This window comes from Gopherus flavomarginatus, chromosome 17 (genome assembly GCF_025201925.1).
Source record: "Gopherus flavomarginatus isolate rGopFla2 chromosome 17, rGopFla2.mat.asm, whole genome shotgun sequence".
Classification (NCBI taxonomy): Eukaryota; Metazoa; Chordata; order Testudines; family Testudinidae; genus Gopherus; species Gopherus flavomarginatus.
Genome location: NC_066633.1, coordinates 13286737 through 13312936, shown reverse-complemented (window position 1 = coordinate 13312936; position 26200 = coordinate 13286737). Strand labels below are relative to the sequence as shown.

The 26200-nt window shown below is 45.4% G+C and overlaps 1 protein-coding gene across 1 annotated transcript; it reads right to left on the bottom strand.

Annotated features, from left to right (window-relative positions):
* Nucleotides 1-24443, bottom strand: URM1 (ubiquitin related modifier 1). Its single transcript, XM_050926880.1, has 5 exons — nt 24392-24443; nt 17618-17688; nt 2520-2601; nt 1148-1196; nt 1-225 (listed from the first exon to the last, which is right to left on the bottom strand). The coding sequence occupies exons 1-5, from the start codon at nt 24424-24426 to the stop codon at nt 157-159; spliced, it is 306 nt and encodes a 101-aa protein (XP_050782837.1). The 5' UTR covers nt 24427-24443; the 3' UTR covers nt 1-156.
* Between the last annotated feature and the right edge of the window lie 1757 nt (nt 24444-26200).

Sequence of the window (26200 nt, the reverse complement as noted above, 5' to 3'; positions counted from 1 at the left end):
TGCAGCTAGGCCAGTCACTGGCATTGACTTTATTTGTATGCCTAATGACGGTGTAAGTGATTTGCCATGGCTTGTAAGTGAGGCACAGACAGTTCAAAAAGACATGAGGGTTCGCCCCCAGTGTTTTTGTTTTATGTCCTTATGAATTCCAAGAGCTCAACCACCATGCAACGTTGAAATGAAAACCACGTTATCCTGGTCCTGGAGTTTATAATCCAGCTCGCCCTGCAGGTCAGGAAAGAATGAGAAATGGTTTAATAGGCATTTCCAAACAGAGGCTGCAAAAGAAGAACGTTTCCTAACAGATGCCAGAGCACTGGGGACTACAGAGGGGGAAGACTGAGGTTTTCTCTTAAGAAAGGCAAGGTAGAGACAGGAGAGGGAGCTCTCAGACATTCACTGTCATGGGAAGTGCCACTCAGAAGTGACTATTATACCTGCAGACTAGTTAGTGACTATTTATGGTGGGCCTGTCATGGTGTCCTGAGAGGGGAAGACAGCCTGTTTGCCTAAGCCACCTCTGCACTAAAAGGTTAAGCTGACCCAGCTATGATGCTCTAGGGCGTGAAAAATCCACACTCTTGAGTGACATAGTTAAGCCAACCTAACCCACAGTCTAGATAGCACTAGGTGGACAGAAGAATTCTTCCTTGCTTGAAGTGTAGACATAATCCTAGTGTAGCAAAAACCACAAGGGCCAGCTCTGCTTGTTCTATCTCAGCATTCTCCTTTGGTTTGATCTTAGGCAAAAACATGCAGTCCTCACTTCCCAAGCACTCACCTTATTATAATCAATGGCTCTCACAATTGCCCAAGGCTGTGAAGCAATGTTGGTGCCCCACTAAGCAAGTGGTTATCTCAAGCATGGATGAGACACCAACTCAGTTCCCAGAGGAGTGACGGCCACAACTGAAGGTCAGGGAGTGTGGGTGATCTTCTAGGGGACTGAATGGTGGTTGAGCCTCAGCAGGTTCAATAAAGGCTCCAGACTTTAGAACAGCCAGCGTACAACACATGGAGGAACTCCTCCCTCCCCGTGCCCACTACTAGATGCTTAGCTTGGGGCAAGAATCTAGAATAGCTTCCCAAGAACAGCCACAGATCAGAGAGAGCAACATAAAGAAAATCAAACTGAAGTAGTACTGACCATTAGTTCCCAGTCTGCATCATTGATGAGCACCAAAATTCCTGGCCGCCTGCAGAACACAGAAGTTGTCAGGAAATAGGATTACTAAAAGCTGCAAAGAGTTAACACTGCTGGCCGTTAAAAAGCAGATCACAGGCAGGCTGGTCTGTAAAGCTGATGCAAAAAGGGAATCATAGCACAGAGCTGGAAATAGGGACAGGCAGTGCCCTTTCTAGATCAAATAAAGGGGAAACGTGATTGATCCCAGAGCTCGTTTGAAATCAAAAGACACCATTCACAAGAAGGCTCTGAGATGACTCCACTTCAATACAACATAGAAAAGCCAGGTAATTAAAACCCGTGCACTGCAATTGAGTGCAGAGAGATCAATTCAGAGCTAAGGAAAGCAATTGTAGTGCCCCTGCTAAAGGTTGTAAACACCCAGGATCAACTCAGAGCTCCTGATTAGAGGCAAAGGGATTCCCCTGCTTTGATCTTCAGTGTCCTGCAATTGTCTCTCCTGCTACCAGGGGACCTGGCACAGGCTTCAGCTCACAGAGACCTGTGAGGAATGTTAAACACCCCAACCTCCATTCTGCAGCTGGGAGTTGCCTGCACAGCACATTGTGCTCCATTTCTTCTGGCCTTTTTCAATGAGATTGGCCCCATTTTAAAAATAAAATCATTTCCCAGCAGATCTATTTGTTGGTGCTTCTCAGAGTGACTGATCCAGGCCCAGTGATGTGAACAGAGACTGCGCTGTACAACACAGCTGGAACAGGGGGATGGTCTATTTGCTAAAACCTCAACCCTGCAATCCACACACAATGCTAGTACTGGAGGTGACAGGCAATGGAAAGAGGCCATGAGTGCTGGGGGACCTCGTGCCGTGTGGGTCGGGAGGAGACAGACATTTTGTGGAATTGGGTTGGGTTTAGGTTCAGAAGGAGCTGGAGTTCTCACAGTCAGCCCTGTGAAAGAGCAGACATATTGCTCCCCAATCTGGATAATTCTCTAGAATATCAACCCACCTCCCTCCACCACAGTAGTACTTTGCACTTGCATAGTCCGTGTCATTCAAGGAAATCAATGACCTTTACAAAGAGAGCCTCACATCCCTCCCATGGGGAAATATTTATTCCCATTGTACAGATAGGAATAATGAGGCACAGGGAAGCTAAGTGATCTGCCCTTGGTCATACAGCAAGACAATAGAGCTGACCGTTTTTCTCTACTCCAGTCTATGGGGTATCCTCTTCCAGGTCATTCCTTCTAGCATATGCCATATTCCAACTGATATAACTTTCTTCCCGCCACAAGCAGTAACATATATGCCCTCTGCACTGGGACTTGCAGACAGGGAAACATGAACATCTTTTACATCGGTACTTACACGGTGTCCCCCTGAATAAATAATTCTGGTCTCTCTTTTAATAGATTCTGTTTGATCCACTTTAGCAGGTTTCTGATGTCCCCTGAAAGGAGAGAGAATGACAGTTTATAGACTAGCTTCCTTACCAGCACCAAATATCCAGAGGTGGGCAAACTATGACCTGCAGGACACATGTGGCCCACAGGCCTGTCCTGCCCGGCCCTTGAGCTCCCGGCCAGGGAGGCTGTCCCCCAACCCCCACAGTTATGCCGCGGCACGGGCAGCGCTCTGGGTGGTGGGATTGCATGTCCTGCCGAGCAGCGTGCCTGCCAGACATGCTGCTCTGAGCGGCATGGTAAGGGGGCCAGGGAGTGGATAAGGGGCAGGAGGTCCCAGGGGGCAGTCAGGGGACAGGGGCGGTTGGATAGGCATGGAGTCCCAGGGGGCGGTCAGGGGCGGTTGGATAGGGCGGACGTTCTGGGGGGGCGGTCAGATAGGTGTGCGGCCCCAGGGGGCCTGTCAGAGAGCAGAGGTCCACACCTCTGGGTCAGGGCAGTCAGGGGACTGGGAGCAGGGGGGTTGGATGGGGGTGGGGTCCTGGGGTCAATTAGGGGCATGGGGTCCTGGGAGGGGGCAGTAAGGGGACAAGGAGCGGTGGGGGGTTGGATGGGTCAGGGTTCTGAGGGGGGCAGTCAGGGGGTGGGAAGTGGGAAGGGTCGGATAGGGAGCAGAGGCCAGGCTGTTTGGGGAGGCACAGCCTTGCCTACCCGGCCCTCCATACCATTTTGCAACCCCAATGTGGCCCTCGGACCAAAAAGTTTGCCCACCCCTGAAATACCCACTTCTGTTTCACAGGAGTTCAAAACACCAGGGCCCCAGCTTTCACTCCTCAGTTAGAGATGCTATGCTCATCCTGGGACAAGGAGCAATGATGGGAACAGTGCTCCACTCACTTTGGTCACAAGATGTAAGCAAGGGAATAAGAGAAGGGATCCTCTCTTCTTAAGGCCCCTTTTCAACCCACCCAGGTCAGCATTCACCAGGAAGAGGCATCTCCTTTGTTAGGAGGCACACACCATGCACCCCACACTCCCATACGCAGAGTTGGTTGGATGTGCATACCTGACCACAGAAAATGCAAAAAGCGTCCACAGGTAATGGAACAGGAATCAAACATTTAAATTGCAAAACTGAAAGTGTTTAGAATTAAAACAATACAAGTGTGAGGATGAGGAATTCAGTAGTCTCAGTGAGGATCACACAAGAAGCTAAAAGCTTGAAGCTTCTAGTGTTGGCTGTCTGAAAGAAGTACTAAAATGGGATTGAAATATGGAGAAAGTGTCTCCTTTTCTCTTTCCCCTCCCCCCACAAAATGGCAGCATAAACTCGCGTTAAATTGGTTCAGCCATACTTGAGTTCCCTAAAACCATTCACCTTTGGGTTGCAACAGGCATGGATGGATACTCGCATGGCCTATAAGAATTTGTTTGAGAAACTGAAGTGGGTTAGAATGTGACCCTCCCTGGAACAGTCACTTTGATAGACACATGCAGGATGCAAACAGAGGACTATATTTGTAAATGTCCGCTCATTTTGGGCATCTCAATTTTTGGGCATCCCAACATGAAGCCAGCCCCAGGAAGTAGATGTCTCATGTTGGTTAGTTTTTGAAGAGCAGAACACCCACTATGGCACCGGAGCTCAGGGGGAGATGTGAGCATTTGCCACCTCTGAAAGCCAGGCAGGCACTTTTGAAGGTTTATAACTTTTGAAAACGTAATCCCCATAAGACATAAGCAAACATTCATGAATATATAGACACATGCATAAAACAGACATGTTAGAGGTAGCCGTAGTTCCACTCAAGCCCTTTATAATCTCCTTTAGCATCACACCTTCAGCTCGGACTCTCTGCTCCCCCACCATGTCCCCACACACGCTTTGTTTGACAGCTTCTTTATTAAAGCTCAGCCTTTATCTTTCTACTTCAGTAGGTGACAGGAAGGATTTGTCTTCATGCAAAAGGAGGAGACAACACTGGTAGCAGGTTTTTATAGTAACAGTTTTACTTTGTGAGGCAAAAACAATTTCTTTAGCGATAGCATCAGTTAATTTCCTAGTGGAGAGGTGAGAAGCGTCAGAGGGAGAGAATAATCCATTACAAGGTTTGGAGAAGCTGACAAATTACAATGTGGCGTTCTCCTGCATTTGCCTCTATATTTCACTATTCCACAATCCACTTCATCATTCTGAATCTACAATCAGTTATTCTCCCAGGGCTCCTTTAAAGAACCTTCTGAAAGCCCCCAAAGAGCTTTATTTGTTTCAAAGGCACAAGGAAATGTTCCCAGTGCACAAATCCACCTATCAGATATTAGGGCTTGAACCCCCTCTAGCTGTACCGGAGGGAACAACAGGATGTATTTGCACATCTCTCTGTGTTGTAAACTGCTCCTAGTCACTGTAAATATTTTCACAACCTCTTTTACAGGCTGAGCTAAAAAACTATTTTTGGTGCAGTTGTCGCATGACTGATCCATGAAATAAACACCCTTGTAATGGGGTGACTCAGTCTTTGCACTGTGTCAGCACATTGTGTTGTGCTGTCAGGGAAGCTCCCTGGAACAGAGCTTTGTTTCTTTAGAATAAACCTACACAAAGGTAGGTGCTTTTTTTCACTTGTCACATTTGTGACTCTCCTCATATGAAGAGTAAACTCTGCTCAGCTGTAAACAGGTGTAAATCAGTTACAGTGAATGGAGACACCTTCCCAGGGAGGAAAAAAAAAACAGCAACCCATCTGTCTCCCCCCTAGGATTCCTTCCATTTTTTCCTCTTTCCAACATCCTCTATGGCCCTGTGTTGCTGGCTTCCTCTAAAGCAATGGGACCAACGTATTCTAGGCAGCCAGAGGGGATTGCCTAGAGAACGATGCCAAGCAATGCTGCCTCCCAAAACTGGACAGTTTCTGTCATGAAGGGAAGCTCTGTCCCATGGCGGCAGATTGCACTGAACACTGGATCCTCACCTACAGTCAGAACAGGGATTTCTTTTTAACTAAATATCATTTAGAGAAGTTTAGTTTAGCGGCATGGAATATACTATCCTCCAAGGTGATCACTTCCCTGGAGACAGCGAGCAACAGACAGAAGGCATAAGGGGCTGGTCAGTCAGCCACCAGAACAAGAGCAAACTATGTCAACCTTCACCGAAAAAACACTGCTGCAGTGTACAGCCCTCAGGAGCTCACACCCAAACTGCTTTTGCGCTCCATCACTATGAAATGACCGCTAAGGAATGAGAATGACAAACATCCCTACAGGAGGAGGAGGAAGAGTGCACAAGGGATAACCATCCCCACCACAGCAACACTATGAAGGGCCATATACTTGTGAGCAACGCACTTGCATGAGGGCACAAAACAATGAGGTGGATGATATATGATTCTGCTTTGATAGAGTAAACAGCCTGCTCCTCTGGGGCCCTTCAAGACAGATCATTTAAAACACAAGCACACTGTACCAGGGTTGGCAATTTCCCAGGAAACACTAATTTAAGACAGGGTACTGGTAAATACTGGCTTAAACCTGGTTTAAAACGGGAAACTGAGAAAAATAATTGCATCAGCATCCAGCAAGTTCAGCAAGCACAGAATGAATCTTTTCGTACTTTGGCTACAGGCATTCAAAACTGAGGAATAAGCTTAGCCTATCCTCTACATCACAGCTGGTCTTCTGCTACAGAACGCTGCATGGCCAAAGGACTGGTAATCTGCAACTCTGCATGTCTTCGACTGCCTAACGCTTCAAGCCTACAACTCTGCATTGTTGTTGTTTTCACAGAATACATTTTTTGACTTATGCTTCATAGTTCAGTTTTCAATATTTTATAAATACATGTATAGCTTCCTTGAGAAAATACCAAACCAAAATGTACAGACATTCTGATGTTCAGTATTGGAATTACATATTGTGTCCACTGCAATTTTACTTTTTATTTGTACAACCCTAAATTAATCAACGAATCTACTGCCTTTTGGAACCACAATTTGAATATGCAATTAAACCTAAAGTGTAATGTAGAGTACATTAGTTTTTAAAATAGAAAATTCCTTAAACTGGGACTAATTAGTTTTTTCCAGGGCACTAAAAACCAAGGTTTTACCTGGTAAAGGCCACATCATCCCTGCACTGCACCAGCTGGACAGAGGATAGCCACCCAGAAGAAACTTGCAGTGTGGTGTGGGTGGCTTATTTTGAGACTGTCTTGGAAGATTTTTCCTCTTCCTTCCATAATAAATATATTATTTTCAGCCCCATTTGTGCCTGCAGTTACAGAGCCCAGACAACTCACATACACACACAGAACACTATCCCCTAACACACACCAACACCTCCCCCAGATGTCTCACATGTGCATAGGAGAATTATACAATCTGGAGAAATTAATGCAACTCCATGCTTTGAGTGTCCATAGCCTCTGTTTGCCAGAAACTGGGAGCGGACAGGGGATGGATCACTTGAGGATTATCTGTTCTGTTCATTCCCTCTGAAGCACCTGGCATTGGCTACTGTTGGAAGACAGGATACTGGGCTAGATGGCCCATTGGTCTGATCCACTATGGCTGTTCTTATCTAAGCCCCCCAGTTTATTCTTTGAATATGCCCTCTGATCCAAAGTGCAATGTACCTCTCACTCCTTCTCCAAATCCCATCTCAAGACTCACTTCTTTCAGCTGTTCTTCCAGCACTGAATTCTGCTCCTGCCCTCGTATTTATCTTTGTTATATTATTGGTAGTTTTGAGGAGAAATGAAAAATGACAGATCCAAGAAGTATGTACAGACAAAATAAAAAACCCAAACAAGAATACTTAGATTGCAAGGTCTTTTGGGAAGGGACCATCGGTTGGTCTGCGTTTGTACAGGGCCTGGCACAATGGGGTCCTGGTCTGTGATTGGAGCTCCTGGACTCCCCCAAAATAATAATGTGTGCAACGAAAGCACAACTCCTGCTCTTTTATCATCAACCCTTATCTTTCCTACAGCACCTTCCCCCACACTTCGTTACACCACACTGTGGCACATATAACTTGGTTTGTAAGCTCCTCGGACCAAGGACCTGTTTGTCCATAAAGCACCATTCGAACGTATGGATCTGTAGAAATAATCAATTGGAAGGAAAGTCCTTTAAACGGACCACCCTCTCCTGTCCAATGCCAAGCTGAATCCTCACCACTGGGACACCAATCTAAACTGCTTATGAAAGCTGACTCATCATCAGAACAGGCGTATTTAATGTTTACAGAAGTGCAATTTCACAATGTATGCTGCCCTTTGGAGGTGACAGATCATGCATTTTGTGCAACGGCAGCTCTGTGCTGCTTATTGAACATTATACAATAAAAATAATGTTAAGTAGAGAATTGGATGGCTCAGAGCATTGAGAAGAGCTGTTTTCTTTTAGGTCACCACTTTCAACCTAGCCCAGTTAATAATGACCAAGATTTGTTACCATCACATGGCCCCAGTGAAATTACTTTGGTAGCGTCAGTTCAGTTCCTAGTAGACAAAAATCCAGACTATAAAACTCACCACAACTGCCAACAATGGGGCCAATTAGGGCTAATCTCAGCAGAGGTGCCAAGGGCTAAATGGGCCACGGAAACTGAACGACCCTCTGACCTCAAAGGAGGTCTCTGCAATTTGGGGTTGAAGCACAATGGTGGGGAACCCTGTCTCTGTTCCGTGGACAAAGAGAAGTCAGTCTTCAGGGCTGCCGACCGACCCAGTGCCTTTCACCAGCACCACAGTCACAGGAACATTCTGAAGTTAATAGAAAAGCCAAGAAAAAAAAATAGCGAATGTGAGAGAACTGACCATTCAAGTGCATCATGGCAGCCGAAAGCCATAGGGCCACCATATAGGCACAAAACAAACAGCCCAATGGGAATGAACAGATCCATGAAAATGAGCATGTTTCCAGTGACACAAAGCCACTGGCTTGTCATGCAAGTGGACAGGGCATGAGAGCTGCAGCAAGCGTGTACCCAAATCCCAGGCTTGTTTGGGATTTGGGTACACGCTGCAGTATAAACATCCCTGAATGTGGTTGACAGATCTGCATAGTCTCCAGCCTGGTCTCCTCCAAAGTCTGATTTGTCATATCTAACTTTTCTGTCCAGAAGAAATCAGCTGAGTATCCTCTTAGAGAAAGTGATCTGGGACTCCATTTTAGAGCTGCCTTCTACAAACGCTCAGACTCATTTACACCCTCAAAACCATAGCTGAAACCCACAGATCTTTCCCAGCTTAATAAAACCTCCCGGACCTGACAGATTCATCCGTGATAACTCAGCAGCCAGAGAGCACACTTGCTGTAAGCAGAGGGAAAACAGCCATGGCAGACAGGTGCCTGGAATAAGAAACAGAGCCAGCTTTTCACTGCGAAATCTCACCAATCAGGTAAACACGCAGAAACCCAAACACTGCCCTGAAACACATACTCGCTGATCTTGCACTAACATAATATCAGTGAACGGGAAAACACAGCCCTCCACTAACAAAGAAGCTGTACTAACACTCAGAGGGCTGCGTGTCACTGGCAGATTTACACACACAAATGAAACATACATATCTCCGCAGCCCCCTGCCCCACGCACACCCCTCATACATTAACAAACAGATGTACAATCCAACCCTCCCGTTAGGGCTTCCAGAGGGTGTATTTCAGTAATATCCTTGTCTTGGGTGCAGAATAGGAAGCCTATTTCAGGAAAACAGGGGACTCTTAAGGCCTAGACACTGGAAAGCTCTTTTCTGGTTTGTAATAACTAAGATGTATGCGGCCCTGCTCACCGAAGGGTCAGCATTGCAACAGCACAATCGGTTTTCTCGGGCCACCTTTCGGACATCTCCCTATGGGGTACCATTTCTCTGACCCAGAATAAGATCGTTTATCATACTGACCACGGCTGAGCTCCAATTTGTTGAGGTCATTAACTCTGGCCAAGCTCCATCCCACCCACATTCTCAGTCATTGACCTGTAACCATGACAAAATCCCCGCTTTACATGCCTCTTCTATCATTCCCTCTGCCTGGATGGGAAGAGAATTTGTAACCCCTGTGCCAGGTTAGGTGGCTTATTTTTCAAAATATAAAACATCCCCAAAATACACCACTCAGGCAGGTGAGTGCCTTGTGCTAATTAGAATTCAGTAAAATGGACAAGGGCCACATTTTATGAAAGGGCCCATTGTAAAAATGGATACAAAGGGTTCCTCAGGCTAGTTAATGTGCAAAGTGAACTCCTAAAGCAGATGGTGGGGTACCATAAGCTGCAGCAGAAGGCCTGGAATGGCTTATATAAGCAGAATCAGAGGAAAAGGGTTAAACTGTAGCTACATCTACACTGTAACACTTCTGGTGAAGATACCCTAAGCCAACAGGAGAGAGAGCTCTCCAGTCGGCTGAACTACTCCACCTCCCACAAGAGGCGGTAGCTATGTCGGCAGGAGAGGCTCTCCTGCTGACAGGATGCAGTCTACACTGGGACTTAGATCGGTATAACTTGCATCACTCTGGGGTGTTCCGCAGTAAGCTCTAGTGTAGACAAGGTCTCAGACTCAAGGCATGGTGACCACCAGCAAGGCCAAGAGGAGTTTCGAATCTGTTTTCATTGACATCTTCTGAGACATTTCTGACATTTATAGGAAAAAAAACTCTAATCTGGATTCTATTAACAGGGAGCTATTAGCGACTTTGGCCAGACAAAGAATCCAGATACTGGAACCATCAGCTTCTGTGTGTTAGACGATAATGCCTGGGCCCTGCTTATTATCACTAGCAGAGAGATAACTTTCTCCTTCTCCGCCACCGCTTTTAACTGGAAGGGAGGGCCCACATTAGTGCTTCCTCCATTCCCTCTTATCCACAGCACAGGTAGAGACCAGATGCTGTGTTATTCCATAACCCTTCTGTTAGCTTGGATGGAGGACCTTGGTCCTGGGCCCTATCAGTCATCAAGGAACGTGTGGATCATGGGATTTTCTGTCAGCTCTTGTAAACTAGAAGGGAGCACTCAGATCCCAGGATCTCACATTCCCTCCAGTTAGCTGGTAGGGAGATCAGGGATCTTCAATCCCATTTGCCAGCCAGCTCCAAATCGCCAGAGCCAAAGTGCTTCCATCAGTTCCTGTCATTTCTAAAAGGACCCCAATCTGATCCTCTGCATAAAGCTAATCCCACCACCCTGCCAAGAATCAGAGTTTCTAAACTTACAACACCCAATGCTATGGTCACTTAAGGCTTCTGAATAATGCCAGTGCACTAAACCATCTCTTCTCATTAGGATCACGGATCACTAGTCGTGGTACATGGTTCAGTCTCTTGTTCAAAATTATCTAAGGAAGGAGCTAAGGAGAACCTTACAAAAAGGGACAATAGGTGGCAACTGTATTCAACAGGCAGTGAAGGCTGGATTAGAAATCAGGAGTTAGAAATGATGACCAGTTAACAGGGCTCTTCTAGTTTCTCTCTCTACTAGTGCAGGATTAATCCCTATGGAAGACCATTTAGGGCTTTGTCCAGTCTAGTTTTAAAGGGTTCGGGGAATGTGGTGCTTCCCATACATCCTGTAGGAGACTGTGCCATAGCTTGCAAAGTTGAGAATTTAAGCTACTGGTAAAAAAAAATTCCTATTTTCTTCTAAACTGCATCCTATCAATCTAGTTATACAATACTGCATCACCCGAACTATAACCTCTTCCTGACATAAAGAAGTGGGTATTCCCACTCAACCACAGATACCTCACCTATGTCTCCATTCATCTATCCTGCACCACCTGGAATTGTTGATGATTAATTTGTGTAAGCCACTCAGGCAAATTCCCTGACAATTCAAAGAAAGCGTTATTAAATACAGACAGAAAGTCCATTTTAAACCACTGTGGAAATGAACTTTCCTCTTACACACATTTCCCTGTGTTGGGAAAGAAACAACTGACAGAGAGGAAATCTAACCACTAACACCAAAGACTATGTGGAATTATACATCCAAGACTCACTGTCCATGGAGGAATGTAACTATTCATACAGAAAGACTGCAGAGGGATCCCTCTGGCTCACACTTGCCCAGGCAGCATCTATTCATACAGAAGCCTGTAGAGGGACTCCCCTGGTACAGGCTCACTCTGGCACCGCGAGTTGGGCAAGACAGTTTCTTGCCCTGACTTCTCACCCTCTTCCCATCAGCTTTAAGAGCTAGTGATTTTTTTATGGCTTGGATAGGATTAGTTGGGGAGAATAACCGATTCTCATTCAATCGCTATTATGACTTTATTCCTCTGCAATACAAAAGCCACACAATTATCTGTGCCAGTCTTTGCCTCTCATTTTCAGCAGTTACTTTGCTAACATTATATTTTCATCTACAGCAAGGACCATTAAACCAATTCCCGCTCCTGCAGAAACACCAACCTCCTCAGCCTTACTTGAAAGGGGAAAAGAAAGAGCGCGGATGGGGGAAGGGGAGGAAGATTTACAATTGAATGGAGGTAAGAATGGAGCAGTTTGTGGGATAAAGGGGCTGCAGAAGGAGCTTTACAGATGTGCAGAGGGATGGCGTCTCATTGTTTAATTAAGCAGAAAGTGGCTCTTTTGAAAAGCAATTTTGCACAGGAGCTCTGAGCTCAGCAAACAGCTCCTGTGAGTGAGGGCAGGAGGAGAAAGGAACAGCTGGCACCGTGAACCGTGTGAAACGCATGCTAAGCAGTTTAAAGGGCCAGGAACCTCCTCATCAGTCTATGCTCTGCTGCCATCCTTTAAACAGTGGTGTCATGACAGCAAACACCACCAAGAGAAAAGGAATGAGGGGTGGGGGTTGGGTGGTAGGGGATAGAAAGGTTATCCTAATAGGTGCCTGTGCAGGAACACACTGGCTGGGAAGGACAGAAAAGCCAGGCTTTGTTATCAGAGGGATTTGGTCCCACAGAAGGGAGATGGGCTTCTCAGTGCCTGGGAAGTTCCTTCTACAATGAGTTCAGATTAATCAGATTCGTGGCAGAGGGTTAACACAGCTCCCATTACACTAAGCCTAGTAGGAAAGCACGGAGATGACTCCTGCAAGAGAATTTTAATTTTTCCATCTTTCCTTCTAATAACGAAGGGCTACAAATGAATCCGCTCAATTGGCCCTCTTATAAATGACACATCTACTTCACTGGGACAACTGCCAGGAGATACTGCATACCAGTGATTCAATGGGGAGATGGCACAACTAGGCAGAACAGATTAAAGGGCCCAGCCACACAACCCAATCTACCCTGGCAGGGACATACTAACGAGGCTTGGGAAGCCAGTCAATTGGCTGCCTATTATCTGACCATGGTCAAATATTGTCAAACATTCCAACAAGAAAGCCCTGATAGAGATGGCCTACCTTTTTATTGCATCATGGTGTCATTCTTTCATTTTTTGGAGTTAAAATAACTCCATTAAGTAACTCGGGTTTTGTAATTAGGCACAAGTATCTAAGGCTAAGCCCAAACCTATTGGAGACCACAAAGTCTTACTCTTTCTTGTTACTGTTGGTACTATTCTAATAAGTCATTGCTTTAAAATATTTGACCGGTCCAGAAATAAATGGTCAGTTGACCAGTCAAATGCCCAAACCAAATATTAACGTGACAGTGCCCTGATAGGGTGATAATATGGAGCTCCCCTGATGTAGTAGATTTGGTTGTGCAGACTGGCCTTGTGAAAGAGGGGTCTGAGAGTTAGGACTCCCATTTCGAATTCTACCTTTATACTAACATGAGATGCTCTCTCTGGTAAGCATATTATCTCTGCACTTCAGTTTTCCCCATCAATAAATATACACTTAACTAGCCCATTGGGGTGTTGCAAGGAAGAGAATATTCACATATTCCTTTGAAGATGGAAAGCACCATATCAGGTGGTTTGGAAGGATTCATTTTTAATTTATTTATTTTAATGTCTCTGGATTAAGTCAACATTTATTTTTTAATTTGACAAAACTTTGCCCTACCAGAAATATTTTAAACATTAATTTCAAAACATTTAGAGAGAAGTTAGGAGTAATCAACTCAGCAATAAAAATCATTCCAAATACCGATTTCTTATTGACAGCCAAATGTTATCACCACCATTATTTTGCACTTCTAGACAACTGGTGCAATCTTGCACACTCAATTCTAGCTATCTTCCTGGCACTCAGGTACCACACTCAGGTCAGACTATCCCCTAGTGTACTGTATCTGAGCTATTCTGTTCATATTTGGGGGCTTTATCCGGAGAGATAGCACCTCAAACGAGGGACTCTGAGTGACTAATTCCAACTGATTTCCAACAGAAGTGAAGAGCACTCAGCACCTTGCAGGATCAGGTGCTTGGACTGTAAATCCTTCGGAGCATTTCCTGTGTCTCAGATAGCACCATGCACAGTCAAACTCAACAAATAAATTATTTTAATTTTCCCTCTCTCAAAATTGTGATTAACAATGGATTTTTCCCCTAGGAGATTTTGAGTAAATGGGGAATAGATATGATTACTGAAAGGTATGGATTACAATTTTATCCTTCCAAACCTTTGAATGTCAAGTACTCGACCAATCTGAAGCATCTAGATTTGTTAATTACTGCACACTATCGACACTTGGAACTTTTGTTCCAAAAGCACAGACTCCTGCCACTTAAAGGAAAAATCTTCATGATCATTAGCAGTGCAGGGTCTATGATACAGAGTTGAGCAGCTCCTTGCACAACAGCCTGAGCCTCTTCAATCAGTGGTCTCACCTGAGCATACAAGATCCAGTGGTAAGAGCCCAGCAGTGAGTCTTTCTAATTATTCTTAGCCAACACAACACCACAGATTTGAACCAGTGACTCTGCTGCAGAGATTAAACAATGCTCGTTATTTTCTCATCTTTCTAACACACTGAAGGAAATTCTCATTACCATAGACAAATCCAGCACTGTAAACCCAAGTGGGATGGAGGAAGGACCTCAGACATCACTAGCAACAGCATTCATATAATGCTCTATTTGATTGCTGAAGCATGCAGTTAAATTACTGTGGTTTGTTTCAGGGGGATGCTGCCAAATACATTTTCATAGTTTTTAATTTAGGGTTTCTTTTCTTTATGCTCCATTGTTTCTAATTGCACCTTCGATGCTTGAAATTAAGGTTTACTTTCCGAGTGAATTTAATCCTCTCTCCATGTGACAAATATCTCCTTCACTGTCCTCTCCCACCTAGCAATGTTTTTTTACGCAGAATAAGTCAACAGAGCTAGCTCCTTTAGTTTCTCTTTATCAGCATTATCAATGAGTTTATCAAAATTGTCAGAACAACTCTGAAACAAAGGTTCTTATTTAACTTGTGCCCTTCTTTCTGCACAGATCTGCAGCACCTGAGAAAAATATGATAACAGTCTCACATAAAGTACGGTGACGTGTGTACACGTACACACACACACAAACCCTTTTTTCATATGTTCCTCAGGGGCAACATGATAAAATCTCTTCAAACCCCAGATAGCAAAGACAGCTGCTGCCGCATGGCTCCATACGTGGCCTTCTGTAGTCCCATTCGCAGCTCCCTCCCATCTGCCCTCCTTAACCTCCTCCAGACCCTCTTCCCCTCTGGCCAGTTAACACAAGAGGAGAAAGGGGGGAAAAAAAATCTCCATGCGTACATTAGCCAGGTTTAGAATCCAACCACATTTTCACCTAGTGCCTAGAATCAGGAGATTAGCATGTGGTAATCTCACTAATTAAATATAAAACCAATTTTTATAATTCAGAGAGCACTATCCAGGTGAAATTCGGAGCACAGACTATTTTATTCATTTATACATTCTTATCTATTTGTTCACCTAGTGCCTCATCCCCCGGCATCTGGGTGTTGTACAAAATGTATAAACAATTAAAACATAGTTGAGCCCAATGTCCCAGAGAGAAGCAAAATGCTCTGCAAAAAAGGGACAAAAATAATAATGCAAGAGGAAAGGAAGTGTAAGGAATGGCAAAATGGCCAAAAAAACTGGACAACTAATTAAAAAAAACAGTTAAAATGGGATAATGATCCTAATACTCATGAGATCTGTTCATTCATGATTTCTTCAGTACACTAGGAGATGAACATATGGCATAAAGTGACTAGACAGGAAACACTGAACATGGTGAGTTTGTTAATTCTTTAAATACACAAGGCCCATGACGCAGTCCTTACTCAGTCAAAACTCCCAGAGAAGTCAAGGTGAGTTTTGCCTGAGTTAGGATTGATGGATCGTGCTCTCTCTTTTCCACTAAGAAACACATTTTCATTTCCCCAGAGAGAGCTGCATTAACTTGTTTATTGTTAATAATCTCAAATGTTTTCCTTATTAACGTGATGAGGGAATTTATAGAATTTCTTCTTCACACAGTTTTCCTGATCCAACCCTGCTGCTGATGCTCTCACCTCTGATGTGCCCACAGCTTCCCACACCTGAACTATTGTCCCATGTACCAAGAGAGCCTGAGTAAGCAAGACCTTCAGGGAGGGAACTTCTCTTTCCTTTTCTTTTGTTTTTTTAAAGCTAAATTCAACTCCCATTAAAGTCAATGGAAATCTTCCCAATGGCTTCAACAGGAGCTGGATTAGTGTTATATGATGCACCATGGACATCTATCAGGCTGCAGAAAATAACCTGTAGGCACTCGTACTCTTATCCCTGCTAGGCACGGGCACCCTGCACTACCCTCAGATAGAATTACAACACCTTATAATTCCTTTCTAACTGAAAGCCTGTTCATTGTCTGAAGACTGAGTGTGTTAGATGATGAACAAATATTCTAAGCCAAACACCATCTTAAACAAAAAACACACAAAAAACAAAACAAAAACAAACCCACACAATATCCTAGCCCAAGATGTTTACAATCCAAATAAATTAATAGTCTGCCACTTCTTTAGTGCTTTCCATCCAGGGACATCAAGCGCTTTTCAGACATTAGAATTTAACCCCAGCACACCCTTGCAATGTCTGGCAGTAGTTCCCCTGTTTTAACACAGGGCAGAGAAGTTGAGTGACTTGCTCAATGTCACGTAGCAAGTCAGTGTCAGACTCAAGGACAAAACCTAGATCTTCACAATCCCAGGCCTGGTCTTTCACTACATCCTCCTCCACCATTTTAATGCTTCTATTCCTTTTGAATTATATAGAGCTTATATTCAGGATCAAAAGTTTACTTGTCCTCAAAGCATTTGCACTGGTCTCTAAATATTTCTAGGCATGGCAGGAAGATCTCAGGCCTTAAAATACACAGCATGCAGATTATATTTGCAACCAATCTCTCATGAACTCCTAAAGTTGATTGACCCTTTACATCATTTCTAAGTTTATAATTCCAGGTTTCAAATGGCATAAAGCTTTACTAAGAGTTTTGGATATACCGGTTGCTAAAATCACAATGCAAATGAAGTGTGGACAAGTGTAGAGGGGAGGAAAAGAGTAATCAGAATGACGTTGATATCCCGAATCACTAAGGAAATAAATTAACGATGTATAATCACTGGAACAGTCGCTGGTCACTCAGTCTAGCAGTGTTTTGTTTAATATATGCAGGACTGAAAAGAGGATGCCCTGCACGTAAGGCCAGCGTAATTTTCAAACCCTAGCTTTGTCATGCTTGTCTGTGTTGTTTAAGTATATTCAGTTGTTTTAAATTAAAAATCGAGAGTGATATTCCTATACAAAGACAGATAAAACTGTCTAACAGGCAGCTCCATGGACTGACCAAGGAGAATACACTTTAGAGGCTGCTGTGTATTAACAATATTTCAGAGGGAGGGCAAAAATCTTTGGAGAAAGGAACTCACTTTGTGGTTGCCTGGAGAATGGAAAAGGTGCTTGGCCTATTTATGTTTTGTATTTACTTTGAGGGTTAACTATTGTCTGCCAAGCTAGCCAATCAATAATAGCATGTCTGAAACGGCCCTAAACCACACAGTTTACAACTGGAATCAGAGTAACTGCTGTACAAACTGACTTTCTTTTTCACAGGCATTTCATTTGCTGTCATTCTTTCAACTTATTTGAAAAGCTCTAATACTCACAAGGCTCTGGTTGACAGGGCAAGGTCACCTGATGTTTTTTAACGCCATCAAACAAGAGCTCTGCTCCACCTCTGAAATAAAGAAAATGCACAACTCATTCTTTGTTTTATTTTCAAGTGACAGAAGTTATAAATGGGGTAGTTTACAACGCAAAAAAATACAGAGACAACAAAATGGACTGGATTGTATTCCGAGTAGGACAATTGTCTGTCTTTGTCTATTTGGCCTGTAAGCACTTTGGGGCAGTAACTGTCTCCTACTAATAGTTACTTGTATGGCTAGCTATGGACCAGGACTCACTGTGCTAGGCACTGTACAACCTGAGGACAGAAAGATGGTCCCTACCTCAAAGAGTTGGCAATCTGCTTGTACAGTGCCTAGCGTAACTCAAACTCAGTTGGTCCTCTAGACGGTACTGTAATATAAATCTCAGATTATAAACTCACATGCCCTAATACTGTGCCCTTCTGTAACACTTTTATCCAAGGCTCTCAAAGTACTTTACTAACCTCAAAACACTCTGTAGAATAGGTATTATTCCCAGTTTATAGAAGGGAAGAAACAACTTGTGCAAGGTCACACAGCAAGTCAGAGGCAGAGCCAAGAGGATAATCCTGGAGTCCTGGCAGTTCCCCCTTGGTCTAGCCACTACACAACTCACTCTCCGAAGCATTACAGCGGAAACATATGCACAGTGTGAGTAACAAGCAAAACAAGGGACTCTGCATACAAGTTGTACAAAATGTCACTCATCACATGCTTCACCCTCTGCACTTGCTCCCTGTTGAAGGAGCCAGTTCAAAGTCTCTGTCCTGATATTTAAAAACACTCCCAGAGAGATCACTTCTCCCTCTGTGACCATTATATTACAATCCGCCAGCACAATTAAAATGTTGACCAATAAGCAGAGCCTTTGAGCGTAGAAGGCAGTACTTTCTCAGAAGCTGATCCCAGACTATAACAATTTTGGGATTTGGGTACATAACTCCCTTAGGCCTCTGAAAATCCCAGGCTAAATGCAAAACTCACGTCAGTGGCTTAGACTTCCCTCAAACTCTCCTGTGAAGAAAGTATGATTCCACTTTACAGCCCCAATCAATTCATTTCTTGAGAACACAGGACTGTAAGAACCCTCTGTACGAAGAAAGTTACCTAACTGGACTAGGAATCCAGGCTTTATTCCTGAATCTGCCACTAACTTCTTGTGTGGCGCCAATTTCCGCATTTATAAAATAGTGGACAATTAACCATCTCAGTGAAGTGTTTGAGGCTTTATCATTTATGAAGTGCTCTGTGCTAAGGAGGACTCCAAGATAGCCCCATCTTACTGATCTGATGACTCATTGTCATAGTGGTGCCTCACTCAAAAGCACTGATATATCTGAAGGGGTAACCTCATGTGAAAAGGCAGAGATTTTGGCTGTGCTGCAAAGGCCTTAAGAGGTATTTTGCAGCAGGCCAGGACTGACTCATGAAATGGTCCATGAGATTAACATTGAAGGACCTCAGCCCACACCCAGCAGAGCACACCAGACAACTGGTAAAATGCAGGAGAAAGTTTGCAAGGAAATAGCAAGCATTCTGAAAATGGGACTAATAAGAGTTCAACAGTCCCTGGGATTTTCTAGTGATGGTCCCTGAAAAGGAGGGGAACAAAGAGTTTTGCGTTGATTACAGAAAGCTTAAGGCTGTCTTGGTTCCTGATGTACACCATATACCCAGGATCAACAACATGCTAGACACTATAGACAGGGCAAAGTTCCTGAGCACCCTGCATTTAACAAAGAGGTATTGTCAAATTCCTTAAATACTGACGTGCAGAAAACAAAAAATCTGCCTGTTACTGATGCAGGACTTTCTGAGCTCAAAGTGTTACCTTTTGGGTTAATCAATGCAGGAGCCACATTTCAGATGCTTGTGAACCAGGTGTCAGCTGGGTTACAGGATTTTGCTTGAATCTACGTAGATGACATTGCCATCTTCAGCTACTCCTGGTCAGATCACAAAAACCCAGTTGGGAATTGTGCTGAATAAATTAAAAGATGCTAGTGTCATTATAAAAATGTCCAAGTGTAAAATGGATGCAGCCAAAGTCCCTCATCTAGGTGGTCATTTGGAAGAGGGGACCAGATCTGCCCAGATCTATTGAAAGTAGAGGTCACTGTTAACTGGCCTGTACCAGAAATCAAAACACAAGTTCAGTCTTTTATAGGCTTGGAGAACTCTTACCACCAGTTTGTGGAAGGATTCAGCAACACAGTGTCTGCTATCACAGACCTGGGCAAAAAGAGAAAACCTAACACGGTGCTGTGCACAGCAGCCTGTTAGAAAGGGTCTGATAAAGCAGAGAAAATCCAAAAGCCTATTCTGGCCAGACCAGATTTTGAACTGAGCACCAGTGCTTCTGACACAGGCCTGGGAGTCGTACTGACGCAAGCAAGTGAAGACAATAAAAAGCATCCTATTGCTTTCCTAAGTAAAAACCTGACCCCTGGTGAACAGAATTCCTCTGTCATAGAAACCAAATGTTATGCAATTGTGTGGGCGATCAAGCAGTTAAGGCCTTACTTATTTAACAGGAAGTTTAGGGTCCTAACAGCCCACTCGCCGTTGATATGGCTACACAGAACAAAAAGTACCAACTGCAGACTGAGACACTGGAGTCTAGCAGTGCAGGAATACGAGATGAAAACTGTAAATATTAAAAGGCAAAGAAAATGTGGTAGCAGTTGCACTGTCCAGGCAAGAAGGCTCCAAGCTGATGCATATGGAAGTGTGAGCCAGGGACCTCGATGTCAACTGGCAGAGGGGACGCATGGGGTTTTACAGGGATCTACTGAGCCTGGTACACGCATAATAATTTACCACAGGGTGACATGTAAGGTGTCTACAAAGAACCAGTAGCTTACTGGGTCATCATAGTTATTGCATGTATGGACAGGTAACGTTTAAGATGTTATACATCTATACTGGAAAGTATGTTCTTAAAGCCTTGAAGTTAAAAGTAGGCCACCAGTTGGTGACAGGCCTTGAACAGATTTTGTTCAGACAGGTAGCAGGCAGGATATACGTCTGTCTGTCTGGTCAAGTGTATTGCGCACTGTATTTATTGCAATGGAGGCCTGTTTGCATTACTGAGCCTGATATTAGTCAAGAGATTGCAAAATACAAGAGTGGAGAGCTGTAGGAAAAAATGAAAACAGCAGTGGGGCATCCTGCTTACAAGTGAAGATAATGGATTTGGAGGTATAACTGTAGTGAGTTACACTCTAGATCCTTCACTGAGGAGATGAACTGTCAGTGTGTTCTGTCTTATGAAAGGAGGTCACAACCAACCCAGCTGGAAAACACTGCAAAGACTCTGGGTGAGCTAAACTTCACTAAAAAGAAAATTATCTTGTTAATGAAGTCTAGGCTCTAGAATGCGTGTTACGATTTTATTTTACATGTAACTTTGTTTCCAGTACTTTTACTTGCTACTTTTCTAACCACTATTTTTGTTAAATAAACTTTTGCTTATTTTCCACTATGAACATATTTAAGTGCTATGCCACTTTAATAGTGTGGCTGTGATCAAAGGTGTAACTAGTAAGCTGAGGGACGTTGTTCCTTTGTGAGCAGTGAATCTGGGAATGTCCATTGAAACAGGGGCTGGACACTTGGAGGTTCGAGAGTACCTAGTGCTAATCTGCAAAAGCAGAGCAGAGCCTGTGTAGGCTAAGAAGGGAGTACTTATGTTGCCAGTGGAGTTAGGGAGTGGACTCTAGGCAGACACAGACAAGGCTCTCATATGCTATGGGCAGATGGCAGTGAGGTGCCTCACAACCATGGGTACATCTAGGAAGTGTCACAACACTATATAAGTGCAACATTGGACAATATATGCTACTGACTCAGTTCTGTTTCCCGGGGCCAAGAATTTAAGAACTAGGTGCCTAAATAAAGATTCAGGCAGCTAAGTATGAGGCTTGATTTTCAGAAATGGTGAACAACCAGCAGCTCTCACTGAGCTCAAGGGAAACGAGAGTTCATCACTCTTGAAAAATCAAGTCATTTAAACCCCTAAATCCTTAGGCAGACAACTAACTGAGACAATTTTTAAACTTTTAAAGTCTTGGCATGAGTGATTCTGCCTGAAGTGTAGGTGCTGCTGGAGGCTCATGCTCCATCAGTATTGAATTTGGAAGATATTTTTGATGATGGATTCATCAAATAGGTTCATAAAAACTACCAAACTCTATGCAGACACCATTTAATCCTTGGAAAGATTCTCCGTCTTAACACACACAAAATATTTTACAACTTTTTTTTACTATTCAGACGCAAAAGTATGAGTCATTGCTACCTTGCATTTCTCACAATCATGTAGATTAAAAATTGCCTCAAAAAAAGAGATGCATTTTAAAAGCAAACATGTGAAGAACATGGAAAATAATGAGTCTACATGTGACTGAGTCCCTTTAAATCCAATATCTAAAAATGACACACTAGGAGTTTTTCTTGGCTCTGCTATGGAAGAGCACAACAGAACCTTTGTTATGCTCTCAGCACTGCTACTTATATGCAGTGGCACTCCTAAAGACTGCTCTGTTGGTGTTCTTCCACCAGCTCACAAAAAAATGGAAGAAGCAATTATTAGCTTTAGCCGAGATTCTTGTGAGAGAACAAGTCACAGCAATGATATGAAAAACATTTTTTTATGTAACGAAAACAAGGTCACACTGTTACTGTAGAAATGTAGATGGTGAGATAAGGTCCTTCTGTAATGCGCTAACTGTGGAGAACTCAGCTGTGATTTACACATAGAGAGCTCATTTATGCATTTCCAAGGGAAGCAAAAATGCTTCTCACTCTTCTGAGAAAACTAGGAGAGTTTCTGCAGCTGGAAGTGGGGAAAGATTGAGGAAGGGCCTCTTACAGAGAAGGGCATTTAAAGGGTTATGAAGATTGTGTACATGTATAGGGATGGGGAAATCAAGCAAGCCTTTCAGTTTTTGTAAGAAAAAGACTTAACAAAATGTAAGCCCAAGACAAATGTTTGTAAATTTCCAAATTTTTTTAGTTTCCAGCAATCCAGATATTACAGCAAAAAGAACCTGAAAATAAAATGTGATAATAAATAACGCGAAGCTGATGTTACTAGTTAACTTTGTTTGAGCTGAAAGAACTGCAAAAAGCAAACAGCATATATATTTCGATTTTAATCAATTTACTATCCCAAAGGAAAAGGAAATGATTTATAATCTATTTTTGACATTCACAATGGGATAATCCATACGTAAAAACAACCTCTCTCTCATTGTTCAGTGAGTGAAGAACAGGGGTTTTCTCTAGGATAAAACCATCTGAGTAATCCTGCCTGTTAATTGTGGTATCAAACAAACAATGGCATTAACAAACAAAAACACTTTGGGGCAACTGTACCAGTCTTCTGAACCAAGACCTCACTTGTACCACCAGTGCCCAACACTTCCCATTCAATTATGCATGCTCTAATTTGACAATGGCAAATCCTTAGGCAATTACAAGACTGAGGACTTTAACAGCACCAGACAGTAACACAAGAGCCTACACAACTAAATGGGAGGTAGAAAGTAGTGACCAACAGAGAGGCTTGTCATTAACATAGAAAGGAGGAACAGAATAAATATTTCAGGGTTTTGTAACATCAGTACTGGTCCTTGCAGAGTCTTGTTTTAAATTAAAATTGTAAATGCCTCTGAACAAGTTGCGTGTCTTCCTGTGTTTTTACAGCACCTACATCAAAGGGTACCTTGAGTGCTACAATACCAAATGAAACCACACAAAGCTTCAGAACTGTTTTTGTAAAACATGTTGCCTCATCTCCATAAACGTGTTGATTGTTTAACATAATTTGTCCTTTTGCCAACAATGCATGACGACAGAAATCCTGTATTTTCTGAAAACTCTGGACAGTCACACATTAATTATGATCCATTCAACCCATTCCTGAAACCCCACTGCCCCACTCACACTTGGTTTCCTCATTGATTAGTGCAGACCAGCTCCCATCCTATCCACTCCCTCATTGTGGATCCCTCTAAGGCACATTTTAAAGCCTCTCTTTCTTGTGATGACCCTGTATATGTTTCAATATAATATTTAGAATCTTCCTTATGAAAGTTGTCCCACCTAGAAAGCATTCCCTGAAGTTTTTGAGACAAAAAATGCCAGATCTAAAATGACACTTTGCTTCTAAATAGAAAGATAGACGATTCCTATTTCTCTTCTCATTCCCATTGTGAAGAGCGTTCTAGTCTGTGCTCCAAGAGAGTCCACACACCCAACCATAGTCCTTATCCCTCCAAAACCCGGTAACCCCCTAAACTCCTACCAATCAGCATTATCACCTCCAGTGCCAGCCTCGTTCTCCAGCCCCTGCTCTCAAGCCCTGCGTTATAATCACCCTAGATCTTGGCCCCCTGCACCACCTCCAGAGTCCCACAACCACCCCACGAGGTGCCTCTTTTCTGCCCCAAACCCTCACACTTCCCCCACGACAGCCCCCTTAGCCCCAGGACCGCCTGGCCGCGGACCCTAGTGCATCGGTCTCGCCACCAGGCACCGCAGCTGCTGCAGCACCGGTGCCCCCCCAGCTCCAGGCCCACCAGGCTCTAGGTCCGTGGCCAGTCAGCGTGTCCCCGCATCTCCTGGCCCACCCCACGGGCGAGCACCCGCAGGAGCCGCTCCCACGGGCACCAGCCCCAAACCCCCACACGGCACCGCCGCTCGCTACAGCCCGGCCGCACTCACCCAAACTCCACCAACAGCGACATGGGCGCCGCCATTTTAGAGGAGGGGAAACACGCGATGAATCCGGAAGTACATCATCACTTCCGGCTACATAAGGTTGCGTAGCCGCCGCGGCGGCGCTTCCTTTGACGGCGGGGATCGGGGGGCGGAGCCAGCGCCCTTCTTGCGAGGGCGGGGTCGCGAGTTTACAGCAATCCAAGGGCGGGGCTGGAGCGTGGGGCTGTCGTGTAGTGGGGCTGCCCGGCCGTTCCGATCCCGAGGCTCCAGGAGCTGGGGCTTTGGGGAGCAACAGGATCCCAGTGGTACCGTCACTGCGAACGCCCATGCGCTGCTGATACGGGGCTGTCCGGCACCAAAGGCAGAGCCGGGGCACATGGCCCTGGTACCTAGCAGCAGAGCCCCTGGGGGGGGGTGAGGTCACCTGCTCCCGGGTACCTCGCGGCGGAGCCCCTGGGGGGGCGAGAGCACCTGGCCCCCTGGTACCTAGCGGCGGAGCCCCTGGGAGGTGAGGGCACCTGGCCCCCTGGTACCTAGCGGCGGAGCCCCTGGGGGGACGAGAGCACCTGGCCCCCTGGTACCTAGCGGCGGAGCCCCTGGGGGGGGCGAGAGCACCTGGCCCCCTGGTACCTAGCGGCGGAGCCCCTGGGGGGGCGAGAGCACCTGCCCCCTGGTACCTAGCGGCGGAGCCCCTGGGGGGCGAGAGCACCTGCTCCCGGGTACCTAGTGGCGGAGCCCCTGGGGGGTGAGGGCACCTGGCCCCCTGGTACCTCACGGCGGAGCCCCTGGGGGGGCGAGAGCCCCTGCCCCCGGTACCTAGCAGCAAAGCCCCTGGGGGGTGAGCGTACCTGACCCCCTCGTGCCTAGTGGCAGAGCCCCTGGGAGGTGAGAGCACCTGCCCCCCTGGTACCTAGTGGCAGAGCCCCTGGGAGGTGAGAGCTCCTGCCCCCCTGGTACCTAGCAGCAGAGTCCCTGGGGGGTGAGAGCACCTGCTCCCTGGTACCTAGCGGCAGAGCCCTTGGGAGGTGAGAGCTCCTGCCCCCCTGGTACCTAGCAGCAAAGCCCCTGGGGGGGTGAGAGCTCCTGTCCCCTGGTGCCTAGGGCAGAGCCCCTGGGAGGTGAGAGCTCCTGCTCCCTGGTGCCTAGCGGCAGAGCCCCTGGGGGGTGAGAGCTCCTGCCCCCGGTACCTAGCAGCAAAGCCCCTGGGGGGTGAGGGCACCTGGCCCCCTGGTACCTAGCGGCAGAGCCCCTGGAGGGTAAGAGCACCTGGCCCCCCGGTACTTAGCAGCAGAGCCCCTGGGGGGTGAGATCACCCAGCCCCCTGGTACCTAGTGGCAGAGCCCCTTGGGGTTGAGAGCACCTGCCCCCTGGTACCTAGCAGCAGAGCCCCTGGGGGGTGAGGGCACCTGCCCCCAGTACCTAGCAGCAGAGCCCCTGGGGGGTGAGGGCACCTGGCCCCCTGGTACCTAGCGGCAAAGCCCCTGGAGGGTGAGGGTACTTCGTCTCCTGGTACCTAGCAGCAGAGCTCCTCGGGGAGGTGAGGCACAGGGCTCCCAAAGGCAGAGCCCGTATGATGAGGGTGTGGGGCCCCAGCACCTGAAGGCAGAGCACCAGGGGGTGACAATATATGGTCCCATGGCATTCAAGAGCTGTCTGCCAGTGTAGGGTACAGAGCCTAGTTGAACTGGGCTCTTCTCCCTTATGGGGGCCTCTAGGTGCTACTCTAATGCAAATAATAATAATAACCTGGCTCTGACCTGTTCTGACAGTCTCTCTGGAGGTTTTTTTTCCCTCCTGTTTACAATATTTTAT

Coding starts and splice junctions, on each gene's coding strand:
- URM1 (XM_050926880.1), bottom strand. CDS start 24,426: ATGGCGGCGCCCATGTCGCTGTTGGTGGAGTTTGG. Junction 1,197..2,519: donor TTTATTCAGGGGGACACCGT/GTAAGTACCGAT, acceptor TGTGTTCTGCAG/GCGGCCAGGAATTTTGGTGC. Junction 226..1,147: donor ATGCAGACTGGGAACTAATG/GTCAGTACTACT, acceptor CCTGACCTGCAG/GGCGAGCTGGATTATAAACT.